Here is a 22,501-nt window from a genome sequence, read left to right as displayed (position 1 = left end):
TGGAATGGGCTGCCTCACATCCACAAGCCCAATCCCACGTATTTGCATTCAAGCAAAATATTTGGCTGGAAAACAAAGACATGATTTAGAAGTCATGGACATAATAGCCGCGCTGTGTTCTTCTTGCCAGCTGGGGAAAACCCGTGTGTCTCTCAAGAAATGCAGATTTTTCCCTGTCCTCTGCTTTGTAGGACTGGTATGCTACAAGAGATTCATATTTTCCTTAGCACTGATGACCTGCCACTTTCTTCTTAATCAGGAATCTGTCTGTTTACAGCACACTATGGGTCTGAATAATAGCTGTGCTTTGTTGGTTCCACCCTCTGCCACGAGCTCCTGAAAGACTTTGAGGGCACTTAGATAGCTTTACAGACTGAAATGATCAGCCTCCTTTTTTATCTTTCAGATGAAAGAGGATTTGATTTATTGGAGCATAAAAAAAAACAGTTGAATCCAGAAAAATGTCTCCTGCATATATTAAGTGGAAAATGTCTACCATTAAAAATAAAATGCTTATACTGTCCAAGTCTTTTGCACGATGTGTCATGTTTCATCATGGAGTAAATGTGCACGGTTGAGATACAAACCTGTTAAAATAGGGTTTGTCAAGAAAATGCTAACAGAATTTTAACCGAGAGATTGTTAAAATGTCCCAGAGATTTAATGCTGCCATCCCTGAAAGCTTTTGCCAACTCAGAGGATGTGGAACGTGCACCAGTGACATCTAGTGTACAACAAACAGATTAGAGCCCCGTCTACACTTGGTTTGTGTCTTGTGAGCCATCGTTGCTGGTCCTTACACTGCAAGAAGGGATTTCTGTTCAAATACCCAGAAAAAATGTTCTGCGGAAGAGATGGAGGAGTTGTGACTATTTGCAGAGCATAGTAATACAAGGGGAAATTATTCTTCAAAATGCTTTTGCCTGCTTTGTGTGACAGTGTGGGTCGATGAGTGAGCGGCCGCTGCTCTCCTCTGAAGTTAGTGTCCTGAAGCCAGCAGCATCTCATCGTTGGGGATGCATTGTTCTGCATGTTAGGAGATGCAGCAAATAGACTGCACAGAGACCGGAGTGCATTCTCCCCAAAGGTCAAAAAACCACAGGGACAAACAATGCTATGAGCATTTATCAGTAAATTAATTTGAGGGGAAATCAATTGTAAGAGTTTAACACCCTCTCAGAAATGGTCATTTAGGAGTGTAATTTCTGTCTCGCTATCAGACTAAGGAAATAGAAGCTATTTCTGACTTTATTTCAGACTTTCTTTAAAGGTTCTGTATTTATATGCAGAAATCCTTTCAGAATCCTTTTTTAGCTGTTGGGTTCTGTTTGGTTTCTTTATCTCAGCCTTTTTCACTCGACTTTCTCTCTGCAGGAGAACCACTGCACATGTAAGGAAGGGTCTGGGTTCCACTATAGCTGAGAGCCAGTAGGATCCCTCCATCCTCATGAGTGCCTCCTCCTTTGACCTTTACAGCTGGAGCCTGCTCCTTGGCAGCTTGTGAGACACTTCAAAAGTGATCCAGGAATTTTTATTTCCTTTGGAAATTAAAGCCTTGGCCAATATATTCTTTTAAAACAAAGCCTCCGCAAAATATTTTTTTCAAACTCCGAAAGTAAATTCCATTCATGTACTGTTTGCTGTCAAAAAAGTGATCCAATAGGAAATGTTCCATCATATGGGAAACGAGGTCATTTGATTAGGATTCTGTTTGGCTACCTGCCCTTCAGCTGCCAGTTACCAGATCGGACACTGAACTTCTTCCACTGCGTTTGTTTATACACAGACTGTTCCAGTCCTTTGCTCGGTAACTTGTTCCAAGTTTCTGTCTTAGGTTTCTGTCTTAGTTTCTGGTTAGCTACTACCCTAGTTCTGCCTCGGACCTGACTCTGTCCTAGCAGAGCCTCCTAGGCCTGCTTGAAGCCAATGTTTTTCTGATAACTCAATAGATACCCCATTGTTCCTGTAATTGGTAATGTTAGTCAAGATTGTTCTGTTATCTGCAAGTGCTTGGAGAACCCCTGAAGTTTAAATTACAGTTTATTACAGGCAATTAGTGTTTTTCCTTTTAGAAGAGGTGTAAAATTCCAGAAGAACTGGCCTGCAGCTTCTCAACAAAGAAATAGAGGAGGCAGTTTACAGTAATCTCTGTGTGCCATCTTCTCTGACCTCCAATGTGACTTTAAGGAAAAGAGTGCAAATGTTATTGTTTTCCTTGTCCTGCATCTCTTGCAAATGTTCTCCTGCATCTCTTGGAAATGTTGATATGGATTCCACCCAAATAGTGCTGTGATGGAGATGATGCTATTGCAAATGTTCTCCTGCATCTCTTGAAAATGTTGATATGGATTCCACCCAAATATTGCTGTGATGGAGATGATGCTATCAGATATCCTGAACCCAGACAATAACCTTCCTCACCACTGTGCCAAACGTTGAGAGGGAAAATGGTTCAGCTACTCTGATGTTCACTCCCACTGGAGATGAGTTTGTCTGGTCACCATCCTTCCACGTTTCCTCTTGCCATCAAGCAGCCCGTGCTATAAGAGAAGAGTCTTACTCGACTCATTCAATATGTAGTAGCAGCACCGCAGTCTGTGGCAATAGCACGGACACAGAGGCCAACCAGACAGAGCAGACGTGGGAATGGAGTTCAGGATCAATGCAGCTGGTGAAGGGAGCACTTAATAAAAGCGTAGTTTCTCCAAATCCCTTTTAAATATTGGAAGGGAAGTCAAAAGAGAACAAACTGTAGGCTGTCCCACCAGCTGAAGAGCTTCCCTGAGAAGCTGAGGAAAGTCTTCTCAAATTCACCCGCTTTTAGAGTAGCATCAGGTTGATCTCCAGGGCAGAGTGGTCATTCGGGATGTGCGCGGGAGGGTTAGCTAGTCCTCTGCAACAGACACTGAAGGAGGAAGCACAAAGCAATCTGTTCGCCATGCTGCTCCCATGGCATGGAGAACTTTTTGCCCCTACAAAGGAGGATAAACTTCAGCTCACCTCTTGTTTTCAGTTTGTCAGCTGTGTTCTGGTGTTAAGTACATTGGAGTTATCACCGACAGAGGAGGCTGAGGGGAGACCTTATTGCTCTCTACAACTACCTGAAAGGAGGTTGTGGAGAGGAGGGAGCTGGGCTCTTCTCCCAAGTGACTGAGGACAGGACAAGAGGGAATGGCCTGAAGCTCCGTCAGGGGAGGTTCAGGTTGGATATCAGAAAAAAATTCTTCACAGAAAGAGTCATTGGGTACTGGAACAGCTGCCCAGGGAGGGGGTCGAGTCGCCTTCCCTGGAGGTGTTTAAGGAACGGGTGGATGAAGTGCTGAGGGACATGGTTTAGGGAGTGTTAGGAATGGTTGGACTCGATGATCCAATGGGTCCTTTCCAACCTGGTGATTCTGTGATTCTGTGATAGAGATTACGGGGGATTACTGATAATCTTAAACATGTAAAGAAGAGTTATGTGCTCTTTCAAAAGAGCATAGTTATGGACCCAACTGTGCAGTAATTCAAACACAGTTAAGAATTTGGCGATAATGGTTTTCTTTTGTAACATTGAAGGTTCCTGGATGGCAAACTGCTGGATATCAATAAAGAGTTTCAGCCGTACCTGGGGCAGGGGGGACGCATCCTGGAGATCCGCACCCCAGACGTGGTAGCAAATGTCAAGAAGCAGGCACAAGCCGTAGGCTACACGGAAGGCGCGTTACTTGCTCTGGCCGTCATAATCATCCTTTGCTGTATGCCAGCGATTTTAATAGTTATGGTCAGCTACAAACAGTAAGTACTCCTCTTCCTTTTTGTGGCAGCAGAAAAAGGATGCAGTAGGGATGCTACATTTCTTAGCAGAACTGCTTTGACAATTATTCTTTAATGGAAGGAAATTATTATACAGGAATATTTTTACTTTCCCTGTCAGCATGAGAGTTGGTCAATGCTTGATGTGGGCTGTGCATGGAAAGAGAAGATGCATGGGAAGTGCATCTTGCTATCGTCTCTCAAGTTGTACTGCAGTAACTGTTTTAGAATATGTGCTGAAAAGCAAGATCAAAAGCCAGTTGTTTGAAATGCAAATGTAGATTCAGGCTGAATTACATGCCCACTCCCTCCCCAAAAGAGTTGCAAAATAAGTATACTCAACTTTTTTTGTTGTTTAAATCCTAAAATCCTCACAGGTTATTTTTTTCCCCTTGCTGTGTACTGCTTAATTTCAAACGTTTCATAAAGAATTGATTTTGTGCCATTTTAGTGCCTCCTAAATCATCATACACCAGGGAGAACATTCTTGGTATTTTCATTCACCTTTTATTGACTTAAGAGGTTGAAGTAATTGGGCCAAGAGACTAATGAAAGGTTCAACATTACAAACAAGTTCTGTTACCCTTTGTCCTATCAATACAGTGCCTGATAAGATCCCCTCCGCATCTTGCCTTAGGACCCCTTTAAGTAGCGGAAGGCCTAAGGTCTCCTTGGAGCCTTCTCTTCTCCAGGTTAATCAAGCCCAGCTCTCTCAGCTTGTCCTTGTGTGGGAGGCGCTTCAGCCCTCAGATGATCTTCATGGCCCTATGGAAAACCTGTGCTCCACAGGACCATATAGGAAGGGCTTCCCAGAGCCCTGCTGGATTGTTGCTTGTTTTTCCTGGTTGGTTGTTTTGTTTCTACAATAACAAATGCTTTGGTGTCTGCTCCTCTGGTTGTGCTGAGGGCAGTGAGGTGCCTCCACAGGCTGCGGCTGCAGCAGCGTTGCATCAGGCTGGGGGAGGAGAGGGCACGGACAAGCTGATATACACCCATTACACTAAAGCAATTACAATCTGAGTGCCGCAGTGATGCGGTACGGTATGCCAGGTGAGATTTAAAACTGTATTTTTCCTTTCTGCACCGCAATTAGGAGGTAGCAAAGCACTGTGTTAGTCGTCATTTCAAAAGCATATCCTACATGAAACAACCGTGCCGGCCTGAGCGCTCTCTCCCCAGTGACATCAGAAAAACAGCCAAGGAGAGACATTTCTTGATGGTTACTATACGTTTGTTGGATTATATTTACATCCCTGTTTCTCCAAACAATTTCCACCCAAGGAGTGCAAAGGAGTTTGAAAGAGCTTTACAAAATTCTGCATTCTTGGGACAACAGCTCCTCTCAAAGCTGCTTTACTTCTCCCAAACACTACTGAACCAGTTCAACCTAAAATTAATTTCTTCTTCTTGTTTTTACCCATTGCTCTAAGAAATCTCATAGCACTATTTTTCTTTTATATCTGTTAGATTATCAAAAGATTATCAGTCTCTCTTAAGAGCTTTAAGGAATCTGCCTAATTTCATTTCATCAAAAAAAACCAGGTTTTTTTGGTCTAGAAGTATTACTTGGAGCTGAATTTGTACAGATTAACGTGAATAAACTATACTTTTAAGAAAAATATATCACTGAAGAAAGTAAAAGCAATTTTAGTGGTAATGTCAACACCAAAAGCTGTCTTCAGCCTTACTGTTTGCTTTGGCATTACAGCCTTTTTTCTCATTTTCAAAAGCAGTTTCAGGATTTTTCCTGATACAATTCTGGCAAAGCAGGTGCTCCGGTCGGCCGCCCAGGACAGAGATTGTAGCAGGGTAAATGTCACTGCCAGACTTGCGGCACATATAATGGAACAGTTAATTTTGTTTCACACTGTTAAAACTTTTTATGTGCAATAGGTCCGTTTTTTCAGCACTTTTCAGATCAGTGACGAGCTGACTAAATTTCACAAAGATAAACTGAAAAGAACAGTCATTTAATTTAAAAATTACCGCTGTCAAAAGTGCAGCTCGCTCCTTACATTTATGACTTCTAAAAAAGCCACAACTATTATTATGTATTTCTATCAAGTAGTGTCTTTGAAGTATACTATCGGGTACAACCTCATAAGGTAACTATAAATATATAAATAATATATTATTTGCTTATCGTAAAAGATTAGTGTCTTCTAAATCATAGAATCATAGAGCAATAAAGCCAAATAAATAACAAATAAATAAAATAAATAAAACAAACAAATAAATAAAGCCAAAACTAACACTCCTTCAATACTGTGACTTTTCTATGGCATTCTTAAAACATGTTCCAATGAGAAAACAGTTATAAAAATGTCCCCTAAGAGTCTACCTGTTAAAGAAATAACATGAGGTCTATTCACATTTGCATGTCTTGCTCTTCTCTGTGTGTGTGGCAGGTATTTGTTTTCTGCGAGCCCAAAGTAGTTTTCCCTGCTGTGATTCGTGTTATGCTGACTGCAGAATTGTTTTAGGCGTACCGCAAATAGCATCTAATCACTGTTCAACTCTGTAAGCCGCAATTCTTTAAACATGTCATTAATTCTCTAATTTTAGGTATGGAATAATTAAGTAGCATCTAGTTTATTACTCCTATTAGGTTCACTCTTCAGGAAAATTGTTAAAAATAGAATGTGTCTAACCTTCCTTTTTATCTCTTTATCTTTTTTTTTTGCATAACAAAACAGATTCAAAGAGTAAGTACTTATTTTCAGCTTTCTTTCTAACAGATCTGATAGGAATGCCAACAGCCTGCTGGTCTTTATTTTCAAGGAGGAGGAGGGGTACCTGACATTCAGTTACTCGCTCTGCTCCAACTTATTCCTGAACGCCTTGTAGGGCAAGGTTAAAAGTTACTTATGAGAATACGGCTACTCAGTGTGTTTTATTATTGCATGTTAACAGACATTAAAGATGCTTTGGTTCAGGACAGAGAGCGTTCTCTAAGAAGGATCATGTGCTGACCACCCTCAAAGCGACACGAGGTAGATGAGGTAGATCATCATTTCGGTATTTTCATACTGAAAATAGTTTTTTCAGGAAAGTTCTTCATTGAAACAGAATTCCCCGGCTAGTTCTAATAAGAAAGGAGTCATAAGTGATGAGTTAAACTTTGCCAGAGATTACTTTCATTAAAAATAAGTTTCTTGGTACTTGAATGAAGGCCTTGACCAACGAGCTTACTCTCTCCGCTGTTGGTCTTGGGTAGCCAGAACAGATAAACCTCCTACTGAGAGCAGCGTCAAAGCTGGCATATACATTATTTCCTGTGAAATACCTTCTGTGGTCGTGATGTACTGCTGGCTCAGAGCTTTCTGTCCAGGGGCAGCTCTGGGATTCCACCAAGAATGAACAAATAATGGAGAGCTGAAAAAAACAGCTTTAACATGTTATAACTTTTCTTTGAAGAAGGCAAATCACAAACCTGTCTTCAAAACTGCAGGGGAGAACATAGAAAACTTTGCATCTTGGCTTATGTATAGAGTGTTTGTAATGAGTATTTCTCCTTCCCTACCAAAGGCGACAGGCTGAATGTGCAAAGACTGCGAGAATCCAGATGGCTTTACCAGCAGGCAAACCAGCAAGCTCCGCTGCCAATAACCTCTATGAAGAGCTCGGTGACAGCACCATGTGAGTATTCCTTACGATACCTCAATAAAATTGTTCAGTGACCAAGGCCATGACTCACTTTCCGGGAATATCGCTTCATGCGGTCTGGGTTAAAAAGTTTTTTCTTCCTGAAGAGTCTTCCGCAGCTGCTTGGGATTTTCAAACATCCAGAAAATAAATAGGAGGACTGTGTGAGGACAGGAAAATGTCACTATTTCACCTGCTAATGGGGATTTCTCGTAGTGCATGGGGGAATCTTTAACAGGTTTTCAGTTGGCAAAAAGCAGGATATAAACAGATGATTTTTTTTCTGAAGCGAGAGCCTACAGCAGACCTCTTGCTACCAGGGCGAGCCAGAACTGAGCTCCTTAATGCCTTTGCAAATCCAGGCCAGCCTGCCACGTGTTTCCAAAGGCATTGAGTAAACATACGCTGTCCCAAAGTTCCCATTTGCTGTAGTAAGAAATATTCGATAGGGTTTTTTTGATCTAAATTTGAAAGTGTTTGAATATTGAAATTAAAGGAACACTCGAAGTAGAGAACCCACTGACAGTTCAATAACTAATGAACTAGTAACTCATAAACTAATAGAAGTGCAAAGTTGTCTATCTATCTTTTCATGCTTCTGGAAATCTGAAGTTTATGGACTCCCAACAACAATTTAACTCTCATTATGAGAATATCAGAGCAGAGAGTAGCCAATTAGTATATGTACGATTCTGGAGGGTTTTGTGGACAAGCTTGGCACAATTACCCATCTATGTTTGTATTTTAAACCCAAGTAATGCACAGCATTGATAATACGTCCGGAGGCAGGTAGAGGGAGAGCTGCTGGTGCTGTTGAGCCTTGCCCTGCTTCTCTGTTTCCAACCACCATTTGTTTTGCTAAGAAAGCTGAAATTTTACAGATGCTGTGGTTGAGTTTGTAAAATGTGAAGGGGGTGTTACAGAGCGTGTCACTGCTGCTTCAGCTCTGCCACCCGAGAGCAGTCTCTGCCCGTGGAATAATTCCAGAGCTTGAGCTGTTTCGTGTAAATAGAGGAACTCTATGTAGAGTGAGGAGACCTTCAAGCAGAACACAGCTTGGGCAGGAGGGAGGAAAAACGTGTGTTTGACGGTAGAGTTTTTGAATGTGAGCAGTTCTGCTGGTGATCCACATGAGACCACGTCTGCACACCCTTACACGTACAGTGAGGAGCCCTGCTGGGGAAAAATTCCACTTTCTTTTGCATCCATCTGAATTCATACTGAATTTAACGACTGACTTCTATTCATTTTACTGGTAGTGATAGAAAGCTCATTATCTATGGGAACTGGATATCCCAATGGATGGGTCTGTGTTTTGTATTGATGAATGCTGTATGCTAAACGCAGAACAAGCCTTGTTGTGCTGGGTATTTACGTATAAAGATTTTTTTATGTTTTAGTACAGCAACATATAGGTGCAAATTTACATATTTGCAGTGTTGACTTTAAGGCTTAGGTTTCATTTTTACTTGCAAGAAAAAAAGATGCCATACTTGGAATATTTTCTCTCAGATGTCTTTGTGTACACCTAAGATATGTCCATTACGGTAATGAACTGATTAAACATAAAGTACTAAAAATCCTTAAAATATAAATGCAAATCCTTAGAATTTTAAAGAAAAAAACATGCTTCAATGAAAATGATTGGAAATTATCAGGTTTTTTTCTGTCAAATTTTTGACTTACAAGGCACTGCTGTGCCTTAGGAAATTTTCATCTGGGAAATAACCTTTTATTAACATTTTTTATGGATTTTAGTACAATATTTCCTGTCTTTAGTTGTCCTATGACAGTCATCTTTCATTTGCGATGCTGCCTTGTGTCTTGTTTTCTTAATTTGCTGTTTATAGCAAATGAAATGGAACTAAGCTCTTTAGTTTTAAAACTGTCTTGTCTCATAATTTTCGTTTTTCTCTGTCTTTGGAAACGTAGGCATCAGTAAGTAAGCTCATTTCATTGTCTTAATATTTGTAGCTAGTAGAAACTCTAGTTAATTTTCCTTTCAGTAATTCCCATTAAACCTTGCTCTCTGCAACTAAGATCCATTGATCAAGTACAGGAAAGACATTTACTGTGAAGTTCCAATACTTCTATGCTTCTTTATCCTTTTCTTGGAAGGAGGGATGAGTTATGATTGCTGAACTTGAAGGGTATTATTTCTAAAGCCAAGTAGTCCTACTGCCTTAAAAAAAAAACCAAAGCAAGCCAACACTGAGTGCATGCACAGAGGTTTGCTTGCATGGAATTAGGATCTCACAATTGGATGCCGGCAAAATCTTTCTTCTCTCCTGCTTATGATTCCTTGCGAGGCAGGTACAGTTCTGTTGATTTACAGAAATGTGCTGCAAACTGTTGGGCTGATGTTTCTCATTGATTAAAATACCTACACATAAACAGAAAGAGATCGCAGGGTAACCTCGTCCTCGAGAGGTGTCATGTGAAGTGAGGAAGGACCTGAGAAGCTTTTGAAATAATCTGTTTTAGTAGCATAAAGGTTATTGTCAACTTGCATGAGCCTTCTGACTGGAGGCTTTCCTTCAAGTTCAGAGTCATTTATTTCTCTCAGCCCTGAAAGATGGAGGATGTTTGACCAACCTCAATGTACGCTGCTTTAGAATAAAGAATTAGCTCATTATTAGTATGAAATCAATTATTTTTCAGACAGTTATATTCTGCCCAAAGGCAAGCCTTAGGCAGATAGTTTTATGGAGAACTGCGGTGCTTGGGGTAGTATCCTCACCGGTGTAACCTTCATGCCTGAGCTAGGTGTTGTTAGCAACTGGGAGAGTGATCCTGGTACTCCCTGCAGTGATTCTTCTCACCGATCCTCTCGTGTCCCCACTGGGAAGCTGTAGTTCCTCAGTGTGGGTGATCTTCCAGTCAAAACAAGAGGCAAATGTGTTCCATTACTAAATACAGCCCTTTGGGGACTTTCGCCTATTAAGTAATTTAAGAGGAGATTTAGTATCATTTAATTAACTCCTATTCAGTATCTAGTTATTTAAAATTCTCTTCCAGTTTTGCTAGAGAATATTTAATGACCAGAGGTGAAATTACCCTTAATTTAGATGGGCAGTAATTTCTGAGATACGAAATAACACAGAAATAGAGGGAACAAGCTGACCAAGAGATCTAAAACTCCATCTTCCAGCATTCGTGTGATCATGTAAAAGTGTACTTTTTCCACTATACCTTTTGCTAATAAAGCCTAACCCTTTCTTTTTTTTTTCTAAATTCTAAAGAATACAACTCAAATTTTCTTAGAAAAAAAAATAGAATTTTTAACTTAATAGTTTTTGTAAAAATATTGGGTGCACTAAAAGTAATTTTATATGGTATGTTTTATTTTCTGGTGCATGTGTAGAAGTCTTTGCTACTCCTACTGTACTTTAGCTGCAGTTGCTTAACTGCAGAAAACAGGATGGTTTCAAGTTTGGCATTCAAAACCTGGAGCACTGGTATTAGGTAGAGGTAGGGAAGCTGTAAGTGAGTTCTACAAAAGTGGAATGAAATCTTCATTTCTACCATAATGTCCCCTTATGCCATCATATTCTCACCATAAGCCTGTCTTACAGGTACATTTAATATTTCAGAGAGCTTTTTATAGTAGGTGACCTTTTTTAAGACTGGTTGGTTGTTTTTTTTTTTTTGGTTTGGGTTTCGTGGGATTTGTTATTTGTTGGGTTTTTTTGGTGTGGGTTTTTGTATCCCTGTGTTAGACTCTCTGCCCGTGTAGTTACAACGAATCTGTATATGGCAGTGATGGAAATGCGTTTTGCTTCAACCTCGTGGCTAGGCACTACTAAAAAGAGGGCTCTAAAGGTACACTTTTCTACCGGGCAGTTTGAGGATATCAATTTTAAAATACTGTTTATCTTATAATCTGCTCAGAAGTTTTAAGTATTAAAAATATTTGAGGAAAGTAAGTTAATGACTTAAAGGTGCTAGATGAGTTCCGGAACATGGTGAGATGTCCTTCGTTTGGGATAGAAATTCAATGTAATCCAACTGCAGGGGTTTTTCACTTGGGTTAATACGGTGCAGAGAGTACGTTCATGCACGTATTGATATTTCAGCGTCCGTACATGTATTGAAATGCAAGAACTAATGCCCCGCTTGGCGAGTCTTCAAGGATTGGTCTCAGAAGAATGGTCAGGGTATAAGGTGCCCCTCAGCTGACTGACGTCAGCTCCTGTTGTCTGCCTCACAGAAACCTACAGGTCCACGCTTCGGGTGTGCTCGGATGCACCTCTGACTGCTCCTGGAGCTGTGATTTCAGGCTCAGCATCACCTCGGACCACAGTTCTAATTTTTAAGTGTGATCTGTGGCCTGTTCTTGAAGGGCAATGCAGGCATGTCTAAACGCTGTCTCATCGTACACGTGTTTTATAGAACAGCAGAGTTTTGATGCACATTTATTATAGAACAGCTTTAACTTAAAAATCCCTGTGACTGTCCTGTGTTGGCTGTGTGCAGGGTGCCACGGTGCCATTTGAACAACAGAGACACAATTATACATACTATACATAATATTTTCCTTATTATCTCATAGAGAAACTGTATCACATAGCTACATTGATGTTTTGTGTCACTGGGGAGTTAGGGTACAGTATTGACTGGTGGTTTGGAAATCAAAGGGTTTTTTTAAAGACATTAACTTACCTTTGAATTTGCTGAGTAGCTGAAAACTTGTTTTGATATTTCTGCCTTGTCAAGTCCTTCTCCCTTAAAGGAGATGTGAAAGTAAATGTCTTGCCCAGTAGTCTAGTAGATGTGGTCTTTCTGTTGAGTAGTAGTAGTTTACTAGAAGTAATTCAATGGCTCTGATTCATATCATGAGTTCTTTTTTTCTCTTTCATAAGTATCTATGTCCATGCATGTTTCCTCACATGTGATTATCTTCTTTTCTTTCAAGTCTTTTTCTTCTCTACCATTTCCAACAAAGCAGGGGAAAAAAGTCAGTCTTAGAAGAAGGAGACCGACAGAGAGTTATAAGCAGCTTTGCTTCCCGTGCTATTGAGGCTCACAAGCAATCTAATATCAATGGATCATTGAACAATAACCTCCCCAAATCTTCAAGTAACATTACCTTTTTATCTGATGAGAACCCATTAACTACTCAAAACCCATTATATGTGGAAGGTGTCACTCCAAGACCTGCTGCTGGGTTTCTACGGAAAAGAAACGATACTCTAGACACTCTGTCTCCTTCAAGACTAGTCTTGAGAGATGCCTCATTGGGAGGCAGTCACCGTGCTTGGACGGTACCAACTCACATTACTAAAAGACACGCACCCGGTTCTCTGAGTAGGCCAGTTATTATGGATCCTGTTCAGTGGCAACAGGAAAGACTCAAAGCAGAGAATGAAGGAACTGAAAGTCAACATGACGATGTTGATATTAGCAGCCCACTGTTTCAAAAAATAAGTGGCCCCAAGTTAACTGTAAAAGAGAAGGCAAGACAGTTTGAGCAGCAGGCTTTGCAAGAAATGAAACAAGTGAAATCTCCTGATGTGAAATCCATCCGATCCCCAACGCACAGCATCTGTCTCCAAGAAGGAGAGAATGTGCTAGAGCAGTCTCCTAAAAGTGTGGTTGCTTCTCCTTGCCTTCGCTCTTCTCCTCTGTCCTCTCCAACACCGTGTGCTGAAGTAGTTGAACCAGAGGCCTCCGTGGTCCCCTCTGTAATCATCACTCACCATGACTATCCTGAAGAACTTTCTCCTCCACCGACTCGCAAACCAACTCCTCCGTCTTTTAGGATAAAGAAACCAGTTTGCCAAAGTCTTCTAGCTCCTCAGACCAAAGAAGTTGTAGAAAGCATCCCAGACCCACCTAAAGTTCCCCCTCCCCCACCTCCACTGCTGCCACCTCCACCACCACTTCCATCCCCTCCTCTGTTGCCTCCACATCCTCCACCTCCGTCCACAGTTTCTCCTTCTTCTTCTTCATCTCCTCTTGGCACCCAGCACCTCTCCCCTGCCAAGCATTTCAAATCCCCTGCCAAACAGCCAGCTGTACCACCACCGGCCACCGTGCCAGAGCCTCCTCCCCGTAGGGAGTTGAAAGGGATTCTTAAAAACATTCAGAATTTAGCGGCGATCGAAAAGTCTGTGGCCAACATGTACAGCCAAATAGACAAAAATCACGTTCTGCCCAAGCACGTTCCTAAGCTCAAACCGGTTGCGACACCCGAGCTGCCAACTCCAGAAGCTGTGGCTGAGCACAACCAGCAGAATGGCAACTTGAGCTGTGTTGTGGAGGAGCTTGAGAAACGCTTTCCATCTCAGTCGACAGCTCTGTAATATTTACAGTCGGATGTTTCCCGCATGTAACATTTTGAGTGAGGTGACTGTAATGCAGCACATGGTCTCTGCCTCAGACTCCAGAGAAATTCAAACTTTTCCCCTTTCCTGTGTCACCTCTTATTCAGTCCTAATCCCAAATTGAGAGACGTTGTCTTTCCTGTTCGCTCGGCGATTTGTAATGTGTAATAATTCAACAAGTTGTTCTCTCAAAGCTACGTCTTGTTGTTTTATGATGCTGGTTCTTAGTCTGTTTACCAAAAATTCTCGGGGAAAACTGTCCATTTTTACTCAAGGGTCAGTCATAGCCAGCAGAGGGCTTGATACTGCTTTACAGCTTTCGCTGTGTTATCAGAAAGCAGAGTTGATTTTCTGCAGCTGTAATTGGAATCTCTTGCTTTGGCCATAAAACGTACAACCTGGGAGGAATGATGCTGGATGTCAAAGACAGCAAGTCCTGGTGGGAAGCAGGCTCAGCAGTGAGGAGCCAGAGTTATTGCAGTAACGCCTCTGCCTGTTCCACGGGTGGCGACGCAGAGCTCCGCTAGGCTGCCACGCTTTCCTTCAGCTCACATTTGCGTCTCTAAGCCAGAAGGGGTTTCTCCTGGTTTGTCAGTAAACCTGGCTGTCTTCCCTCACGTTATCTATGTTCTGCCTTCCATTGCATTTTTTTATATTGTAACTGCATGTTAACGTTTTTTTTTATTTTGTATCTTTCTTTAATGTACAAAGCATTTCTTTGATTTTTATTTTGCGCGTGCATGTGGTTGGTGTCTCTCCCATTTTCATCCTAGTCTGCCATGAGCTTGACAGCTGAAAATTGTAATAAAGTCACTGTGATTAGTGTCACCAAGTGAAGATTTTTCAAGTGCTTGTAAAAATCCATGTCCTATGGATTTACTTACCGGCTTTTTTGCTCACAGTCATCTAAATCAGATATTTACATTAAATATGTCAATTATAGCAAATTAGCTTGTCTTTTGAAAAAAAAATGGTAAGTAAAAGCAGTTATGGCATATAAATGAACGCTGGTTTGGTTCAGCCTGCAAATTTCCTTTTAGTCTTTTGCCAAAATTGAAAATATTTCTGTTTAAAATAACGATTTTTAAAAACAAAGCAGGAAAGGCAGATATTACATAATGAAGAAAAACCCAGTTTTTACAATTCTGAGCAAAAAGGTAATTATTTATCAGACTGTCTAGAAATACTAAGTATTTCTGCGGTGCTTTGCTTTTTCTCTTTCTTTTCTTTTTAAATCTACAGTTGGAGCATATGTGGATGCTTCAGTGGGAAACTGCTGAAAGTAGTTCTTTGTCCCAGAGCCAAACCCCATGAGCTCCATCACACAAGTTTTGCTGATGCATTAGAATATTTCTTTGCTTGAAACTCTTGTTGGACTGGACTGTGGTTCCAAGACGTACAGAGTAGCTAAATGTGCGAGAGGAAGGATTGTTGATCGCAGCATTTTTGCTGTGACCGAATCTGTATCATTTGCAAGATGTATGTAGAATACCTGCCGACGATGGAAAATTCTCCAGGAGCGGCACGACTGTAGCACCAGCTGCAGATTGTCCAAGTTCAGCGGCTCTTAGGTAGAGAGACTTGTAAGATTTAAGAGGCAGAATCAGAAGATGACTTCCATGTGTCCTACCTTCTGTGTGTCTGCCATGGTCCAGGTATGGAGACAGTGGGACAGTGGAAATTGTGCAGAGATGAGCCTCAGAAGTTGTTGTGCTAGGCGTGTTCAAAGCGAATCAACTCCTAAGACATAGATTTGAATTTAAGTACCCAAATCTCACTGTAGAGCTCGTAGACCCATAACAGATGCTTTTGTGAAGTTCATGACATGCTAGTGAAATATTAGACAAATATGACCTCATTTTGCAGCTTCTGGTGTCATGCAGGTGTTTAGTAATTCACAGCATAAACTGCAAAACTTTTATTTAGCTACAATTATTTGTGGCATTCCTGAAGCAGAAAGAATGGCCATCACACAGGAGCTCCTTTTTAAATATTAAATATTTCAGTCAGCTTTCAGAAGAGCCTTTGAGGGTCACAGCAATCAGCTCTTCACCGATGAGGAACATTTACTTTTTCTTTCTGGACACCTTCATTATGTTGGAAACTTTGGGAAACATAGTGGGGTTTTTTGTCTGGGTTTAATGCAACCTTTGCTCTCCTGCTATTTTTTTTTTTGTCCCTTAGTTAACAAAATTATGCTACTAGACCTGGAAAGAAACTCCATTTTTGGAAAACGTGTATTTTTAACCCAACCCAGGGCAGTTCTGTGCCATTGAGGTGTTCGGATGCTACAGGAGTTCTGCATCTCTACAAAGTATTATAAACTCAGCAAGAAGTTGAGCATGAAGTTATTGACCTTTCTTCAGGTTGTCTGATTTTGTTAGTTAGGGTTGGATGTGAGCCTGGACATCTCTCTGGTACTTTCATCATAGCTTGACTGAGTTGAGTTCCAAGCAGGAGCAGAGATCGCATCAGTAGAGAGAGCTCTTTCACAGCAACATATCATTACTCGTCTCCCTTCCAGATTCTTTCTCCTCTGTTCCAGCTACAAACTGCAGGAAACCTCCATTTTAAGAGTCAGGGCAAACCGATGAGCAGTTGCCTCCTCTGAGTAGCACCTGTAGTGTCTCGGTTTATGATGGGTTTCCTTTTAACGTGAAGCCAGAGAGAAAGTATGGAAACACAAATGCCTGCTGGGATGCCAGTAACTGGGAAAGGTTTTGCTTTAGGTGAATCACGATTCCTTTAACCTATGTTAGAGGCCTGTGAAAGGTTGGCACATTGTGTACGTGTAAGTTCACTCTTGTTTTCTCTCCCCTGTTAAGTACCAGCAGCGTATGCTGGCTGCCGTGGGGTCCTACATCATCACAGGCACTACGTCCTTGCTTTCCCATTTCGCAGTGAAGGTTTTTCTGTGACCGACTGCAGTGAAGTCTGGCTGATAATGTCTATCCAGAAGCAATTCCTCCCTTGGTGGAGAGCTTTAATTCCTTCCTGGAAACAAATGATGTTTGTTCAGACTTTTACCTTTCTGTCAGAATAGATCCTTGTGCTGTATTGAGTGAATTGGTATTTTTTTTGTCTTGTGAGGGCTTTTTTTTCTTCTAATCATGGCCACACAAATCTATGAGAAGCACAAGCAGCTCTCAAAACACAGCACGGTGCTATTTTTAAGAAAGTTGAATTCCAAATTTAATTAGAATTACTTACATTATGCTTTTAATCTGCAATATAGTGACTACTCAAGGGTAATTAAGAGTAATAGGCTTGCTTCTCCTCTGTGCAACACAAGACATTCTTTATCTGAAGATTGTCGTAGGTGATACGGAAACTGAACACAGTGCTCCTCAAGTGGGCTTTGGAAAGTCACAGATCATTTTTTGATGATAAATCTTCATTTCAGTTGCTCATTACCTTTATATTATATGGGCAACAGCATTAATTTAATGCTGATAATCAATTCCATGTGTTGAATATTAATAGAAAACTTTATAGGTGGTGATATTAAAGAATTAAAAGGACTTCTACTCTGTTCATTATTATTTACTCAAGCGCAATTAAAGAATTCCCTTAGACTGCTGTCTGTGCACTAGGTCAAGCGCAACATAATTTTGAGCATTTACCCTTTCCTTCATAAAAAAAAATATAAAAACCCAGATTTATCCTTAATTGTGATGCTGAGATCTAAATTGCTGTTTCCTAGTTTTGTCTAAACCAGTTTAATTTTCTGGCGTAGAATGTGAAAACAGAGAACTTGATAGATATAATTGCATTTGTCACACGTAGGAATGGCTCCAAGAAAATGAATTACAACAACAACAAAAAAAAGCCCCAGTAAGATCAAAAGCACAAAGCCTGAGGCAAAATAATAATAGACAGCAAAAATAATTTAACTCCCCCCTGCTGAGCAAATGTTAGCAAATGTGTAATTTTAATAATAATGTTGTTACAATAAATTAGTAGTAGAAGCTCCAGGCCAATTTCTAGCGAGTCCCAAGTGCGTAGAGAAAGTCCAGAAGTAGAATGGGAACTGTTCGGCTGCTTAAAATGATACGTGAGATAAGAGAGTCCCTGTGTCGCTGATCTCTGTGGGTCTCCAGGACAGCGGAGGAGGTGGCTGGGCAGCACTGCTTTGATGGGAACACGAGGCAAACACAGCCTTTGCCCCCTCTCCCCTCGCTCTGTTCCACCGGGTGCGCTGGCTCACTGGCTTTTGGGGATTTCTTCTCATTCATTTGCAATCGAAAGCAAGAAAAGATCCCAAATATTCACTAGCCTTTCTCATGCCATAATTCGAATGTCCAGAGCAAATCTAAAGAAAAACATATTTTGTATTGTAGATATGTATTTCTTTTCTTGCTAGTAATGTTTCTAATTACATTCTCTTTTCACCTCTCTCCAGAAAAAATGGCAATATGCATCTTTGTGTAGTCTCACAGAAGTATGCTAACATTTCTTTTTCATTTTTTTGACTTCTAGGCGAGGATATGCACAGCAAGAGGTAAGGCTGTCCCCCAGTTACTTTTAAAATATTAATTACACCGACATACTTTTCCCATAGAGCCTCTGTTGTGAAACTCTTTGCTGCTGGATGAGGCCAGGAATATAAAGTGGCTTAAAAAGTTGGTGGAGCCTAGATATGCTGGGGGCTAGTAACCATCACGCACGAACGTAACCTCCAGGCTAGGAGATTGCTGCTTGATGAACTAACCAAAACCAATTGCTCAGGGAATTCCCTCCCTGCTTGCTGTGTTTTCTTCTGGCACACTTAATCATCTACCACCGCCCACTGTCACGGGTCTGGAACTGACTGCACAGACCTTCTCTGCAACTCAGTGTTGCATTTTTTTCTCCAGCAAGGACTAACATGAAGAATTTCCTTCAGAAATCTGAATGAATTCATTTAATAATTTGAAAGTCCTCAAAAATACATTTCTGTCATCAAGACTGATATTTACTGTTAAGAGCTGGATCAGCTTTACTCATCTTAAGATGCGTTCTGGACCCTAATGCTCCTTCCTCAGTAGCGTTTCACGTATTGCATGCTTTCTATTGTTCTGCTGTGATTTCTCCTCCCTTTGCAGAGCTGATTTCTGTCTCTTAATTCAGATACAGAACTTCCCAATCTCTCAGGGTTTGGTTTTGGCCAAGAACCTTGGCTGAAAGAGCATTACTGAATTTTGGGAGGAGCGTGGGGACAATGGTACTGATTTTCCTAAGTAAATCTGATTCTAGTTTACAAAACAGTGAGTGATGGGCATCAGTTTGTCACTTGCAGAAAACTGGAGATGCAGAGTAATTAACAAAGTGACTACCAAAAATGACCCAAGTGAGACACCTGAGAGGAGCTGTAGCATCCGGATGATCCTCTCCATGCAGCCTCCCAGGGTCTTTCCCCTCACATCAGCACGCTTTTCTTACTGCGTGCCACATACATAAAGAAATGACATGTAAGCTCTATCCCTGCTCAGGGTTATGATTTAGTAGTGGACAGGTACAGTTGGAGTTGATGACCTCAAAGATCTTTTCCAACCTAGGGATTCTCTGGGAAAACGAGATAATGCTTCACTGTCTTATTTATATTGTGAATTAAAGTGTATTTGTGGTGACGAGGTACATGGTTAAAAGCCAGAGTAGTATATATCTATAAAGAAAGAGAATTAAAGCGATGGTATTGCAATAGAATCTTGGGTCAGAAATCAAATCACTTCAGATTTTTCATAGCTGAATCACAGACTTTAGTGCAGATTCCCATAGATTTGCTTTCTACCTACTGTGGGTAATTTTCTATCTGCCGTTGTCTCCCTGCTGTCTCCAGAATACACCCCACCATCATTCTGGGCTCTCAGAGAAGTGTGTAAGATAAATCATTTAGAGAATCACCACACAAACTGGGAATTTGGCTTTATATTGGGCAAAAGAAATAGCAGACTGCAAAGTGATTGTGCTATGTAGGGTGCTCAGCAGTGTTGTGCTTCTCACTGCCTGTGGCAGCAGTACAAAAAGCCCTGAAGGACCTGTGGTTTTAGGATTTCTTACCTCAAACGTGTGTGACTCTCACTTTAATTGTTGCTGCCTAATTAACCGCTTTCTAATTTTCTTTTGTAGCAGCAGCAGTTGTTGAGACCTTCTCTTCTCAGACCAGAGGTACCACTATTTTTCATTTCTTAATTATTCTATAACTTTTAAAATGGCTTTTATATAATTTCCTAAGGAAAACTTGTATGTCTTAGGTAATTTTGCCCATGACTCTTTTAGATGAAAAGTCCTGACATTGTTACTCCATTTGTGCTATTTTAATTAAACACCTTAAATTTACCGCATCTTAGTAGTTTCCCCTTGAGCATCTTTCATTTGCTCCCATGGACTTCATCACGCAGGCTGAAAGCTTTCCTGCTTTTGTGTCCGGATTCACAGACAGAATGATTTCCTCGCTGTCCAACCACAATCTATTTTTGCGGATGCCGGGCAGCTGGTAATTGATTATTGTACCTCGAGATAAACGAAGCAGTTGGTCTGCCAAGGTGATGGCAGCATTAGTACACTGCTGCGAAGTGGATTAGAAACCCAAGACTGTCTGTTTTGAATCTTTTAAACCCAATATCATTTCCAGACTAAGCAGCAGAGCAAAGGCAGCTTTTGTGAGCTGTTGCTACCGATGGCATTGTTGCGGTACGGGATGGTGATCGTTGCTGCAGTCATTAGAAGTAATTACAGCAAGGTGCTCTGACACAACTTTAATATCATTGGACAGGAGAAAAAGCTCTAGGAAGCCATGTGCTTGAGACGACGTGCCAAAACGCAAGCCCCGGTGCTCTGTGTCAATACTGCAGTTCAGAGGGACTCCACGGAGCAGCCTACTACCAAACAGTTTGTGAAAGGGCACTTTTGCAGGATGCAGAGAAGTACTCAGCTTAGTCCAGTGCTGCTCGTAAGGGTTGATGGTTGAGAAAACATTTGACAGTGTAAATAAAACAGACGCAGTCTATCCACGCAGCTTTTTCCGTTGAGAGAGGCACGAGAAATGACAGTGAGTTTGCAGTGAGTCCAGGTTAGTGGATGAGGTTTGTGAGCAGTGTCAGTGAGATGGGGTCCCACGCTAGAGCAGCAGCCTCCGCGTTTAGCTGATTTACAACAGTCATTCCCTGGGGAACAGACCAAGAAAGGGGTCATTTAAAGCTCCTGTTGGCTTCTCACTGTGGTTCTTGGCAGTCGTCAATGTTCCTCAAAATATTATCATTTTTATTTAGTTTGCACTTTAAGATACTGTTCATTGTGCTTTTTTCATCAGTCATTACTGTGTGTAGCTGTCTGCATTCAATTAGTGTTTCTCTTTTGGCAGGAGTTAAGCATGGAGTCTGGAATCGATCCAGGGCAGGAATACTATGGGCAAGATTACTACAGTTATGAGCATGGGTATATTTTCATTTTTCCTATGTATTTCAGAATAAAGTGCTGCTTTTCCGGACTGGTGATGTTTATTATTACAACATCTAATCTGGAGACTTTGCCTCACCTCTGGATTACTTTGATCTTTGTGTCTGCAAAGGCATATGCTGACAACAAAACTCTTTTTAAAGTTGAAGGGGCGTTGTATAACACCCTGCTTCTTTAGGAATCTAATTATTATGCTGTAGAGTGTATACCCAATTTATTATACCAGGTTATATTTTCACTTTTCTGTCTGCTGTCTTGGAAATTAATTTCCACCATCTCCTCCGCCTCTGTAGCTCAGAGACAGATGCCTTCTGCTCACAATTTCCAGCCAGCACCTGGCCTTTCGTATTTACCTAGAAAAGCATTATCTTACCTTGTCCTGATAACGACCATCTGAATGCAAGCACTTCAGGGATTGTTACTGTTCTCACCAGCTTGCAGGGATTCTCCAGAATGGATCCCAGGAAACCTGCTCTTTCATCCCCTAATTTATAATAAGATTCCCCCAAAAAATAGGGGACTGAAAAGGGCACTGGGTCACCCTCCAGCTGTAATGCACCAATTGCAATAGGAAGAGATTTTGGATTGTGTTACCACTAAGGAAAAAGAAAACTTTTCAAAGGTAGAGAGAAAGGGTAGGAAACACCTTCTTGTCCTTTCAGGATGTGAGGGTATGCGTTGTTGCTGCATGTAGAGACACACATTGGCACACGGGTGCACGTTATGAAGGGACGGTGGTGTTTTTGCCAGGTATGAGCTGCCTCAGTACGGGAGCCGACGACGACTGCTGCCTCCTTCGGGGATGTACGATGAGTACGGGGAAGTCGTGGTGGAGAATGACAGTGGCTACTACTATAGTCCACATGGATCGACAGCAGAAGAGGTAAGGATCTCTGGTGTGTTGGCTCCAGCTCTGCAATAAGGTGAATGACCATTAAACGCTCTCAGATGTATTCTGGGATTGATTAGAATATTGTGTTCTGTATAGACCAAAAAAGCAGCTCCTCCAATGCTAATCGTTGTTTGCCCTTCTGGTGACCTTCTGGTGACCTTTTAGTTTGTGTCAGCACCTTTTCCCTTTTTTTCTAGAAATAAAAAGGAATTGCAAAGTTTCTTTTAATATCCACATCTATTTTTCCCTCATTGTAGATTCGTAGTTCAAAGAAAAAGCCACATAGCCTGAGGTAGTTCCATTTGAAATTGTTAACAAAATGGGTTATTACTAATACTCAGGCTGTAACTGGTGATTTTTCCACTGAGAGAAGCAGTCACCTAAACTCATTTATCATAAAGTTTGC

General features: G+C 41.2%; 1 protein-coding gene across 11 annotated transcripts in view; it reads left to right on the top strand.

Moving 5' to 3' along the window:
- The window catches only part of PCDH15 (protocadherin related 15), an 855,028-nt gene that overhangs the window by 824,688 nt on the left and 7,839 nt on the right, over positions 1 to 22,501 (top strand). For 8 of the 11 annotated variants that reach the window (XM_054071953.1, XM_054071960.1, XM_054071961.1 and 5 more), the window contains 7 exons: positions 3,559 to 3,777; positions 6,492 to 6,500; positions 7,324 to 7,434; positions 18,246 to 18,267; positions 19,875 to 19,913; positions 21,109 to 21,182; positions 21,954 to 22,086. In XM_054071953.1, coding sequence (XP_053927928.1) covers positions 3,559 to 3,777; positions 6,492 to 6,500; positions 7,324 to 7,434; positions 18,246 to 18,267; positions 19,875 to 19,913; positions 21,109 to 21,182; positions 21,954 to 22,086 — 607 coding nt within the window. The remainder of the gene's footprint in view (positions 1 to 3,558; positions 3,778 to 6,491; positions 6,501 to 7,323; positions 7,435 to 18,245; positions 18,268 to 19,874; positions 19,914 to 21,108; positions 21,183 to 21,953; positions 22,087 to 22,501) is intronic. The other 3 variants (XM_054071964.1, XM_054071963.1, XM_054071959.1) reach the window with 1 other exon arrangement.

Source organism: Cuculus canorus, chromosome 7, assembly GCF_017976375.1.
Source record: "Cuculus canorus isolate bCucCan1 chromosome 7, bCucCan1.pri, whole genome shotgun sequence".
Classification (NCBI taxonomy): Eukaryota; Metazoa; Chordata; class Aves; order Cuculiformes; family Cuculidae; genus Cuculus; species Cuculus canorus.
This window is presented reverse-complemented; position numbering and strand designations above follow the sequence as displayed.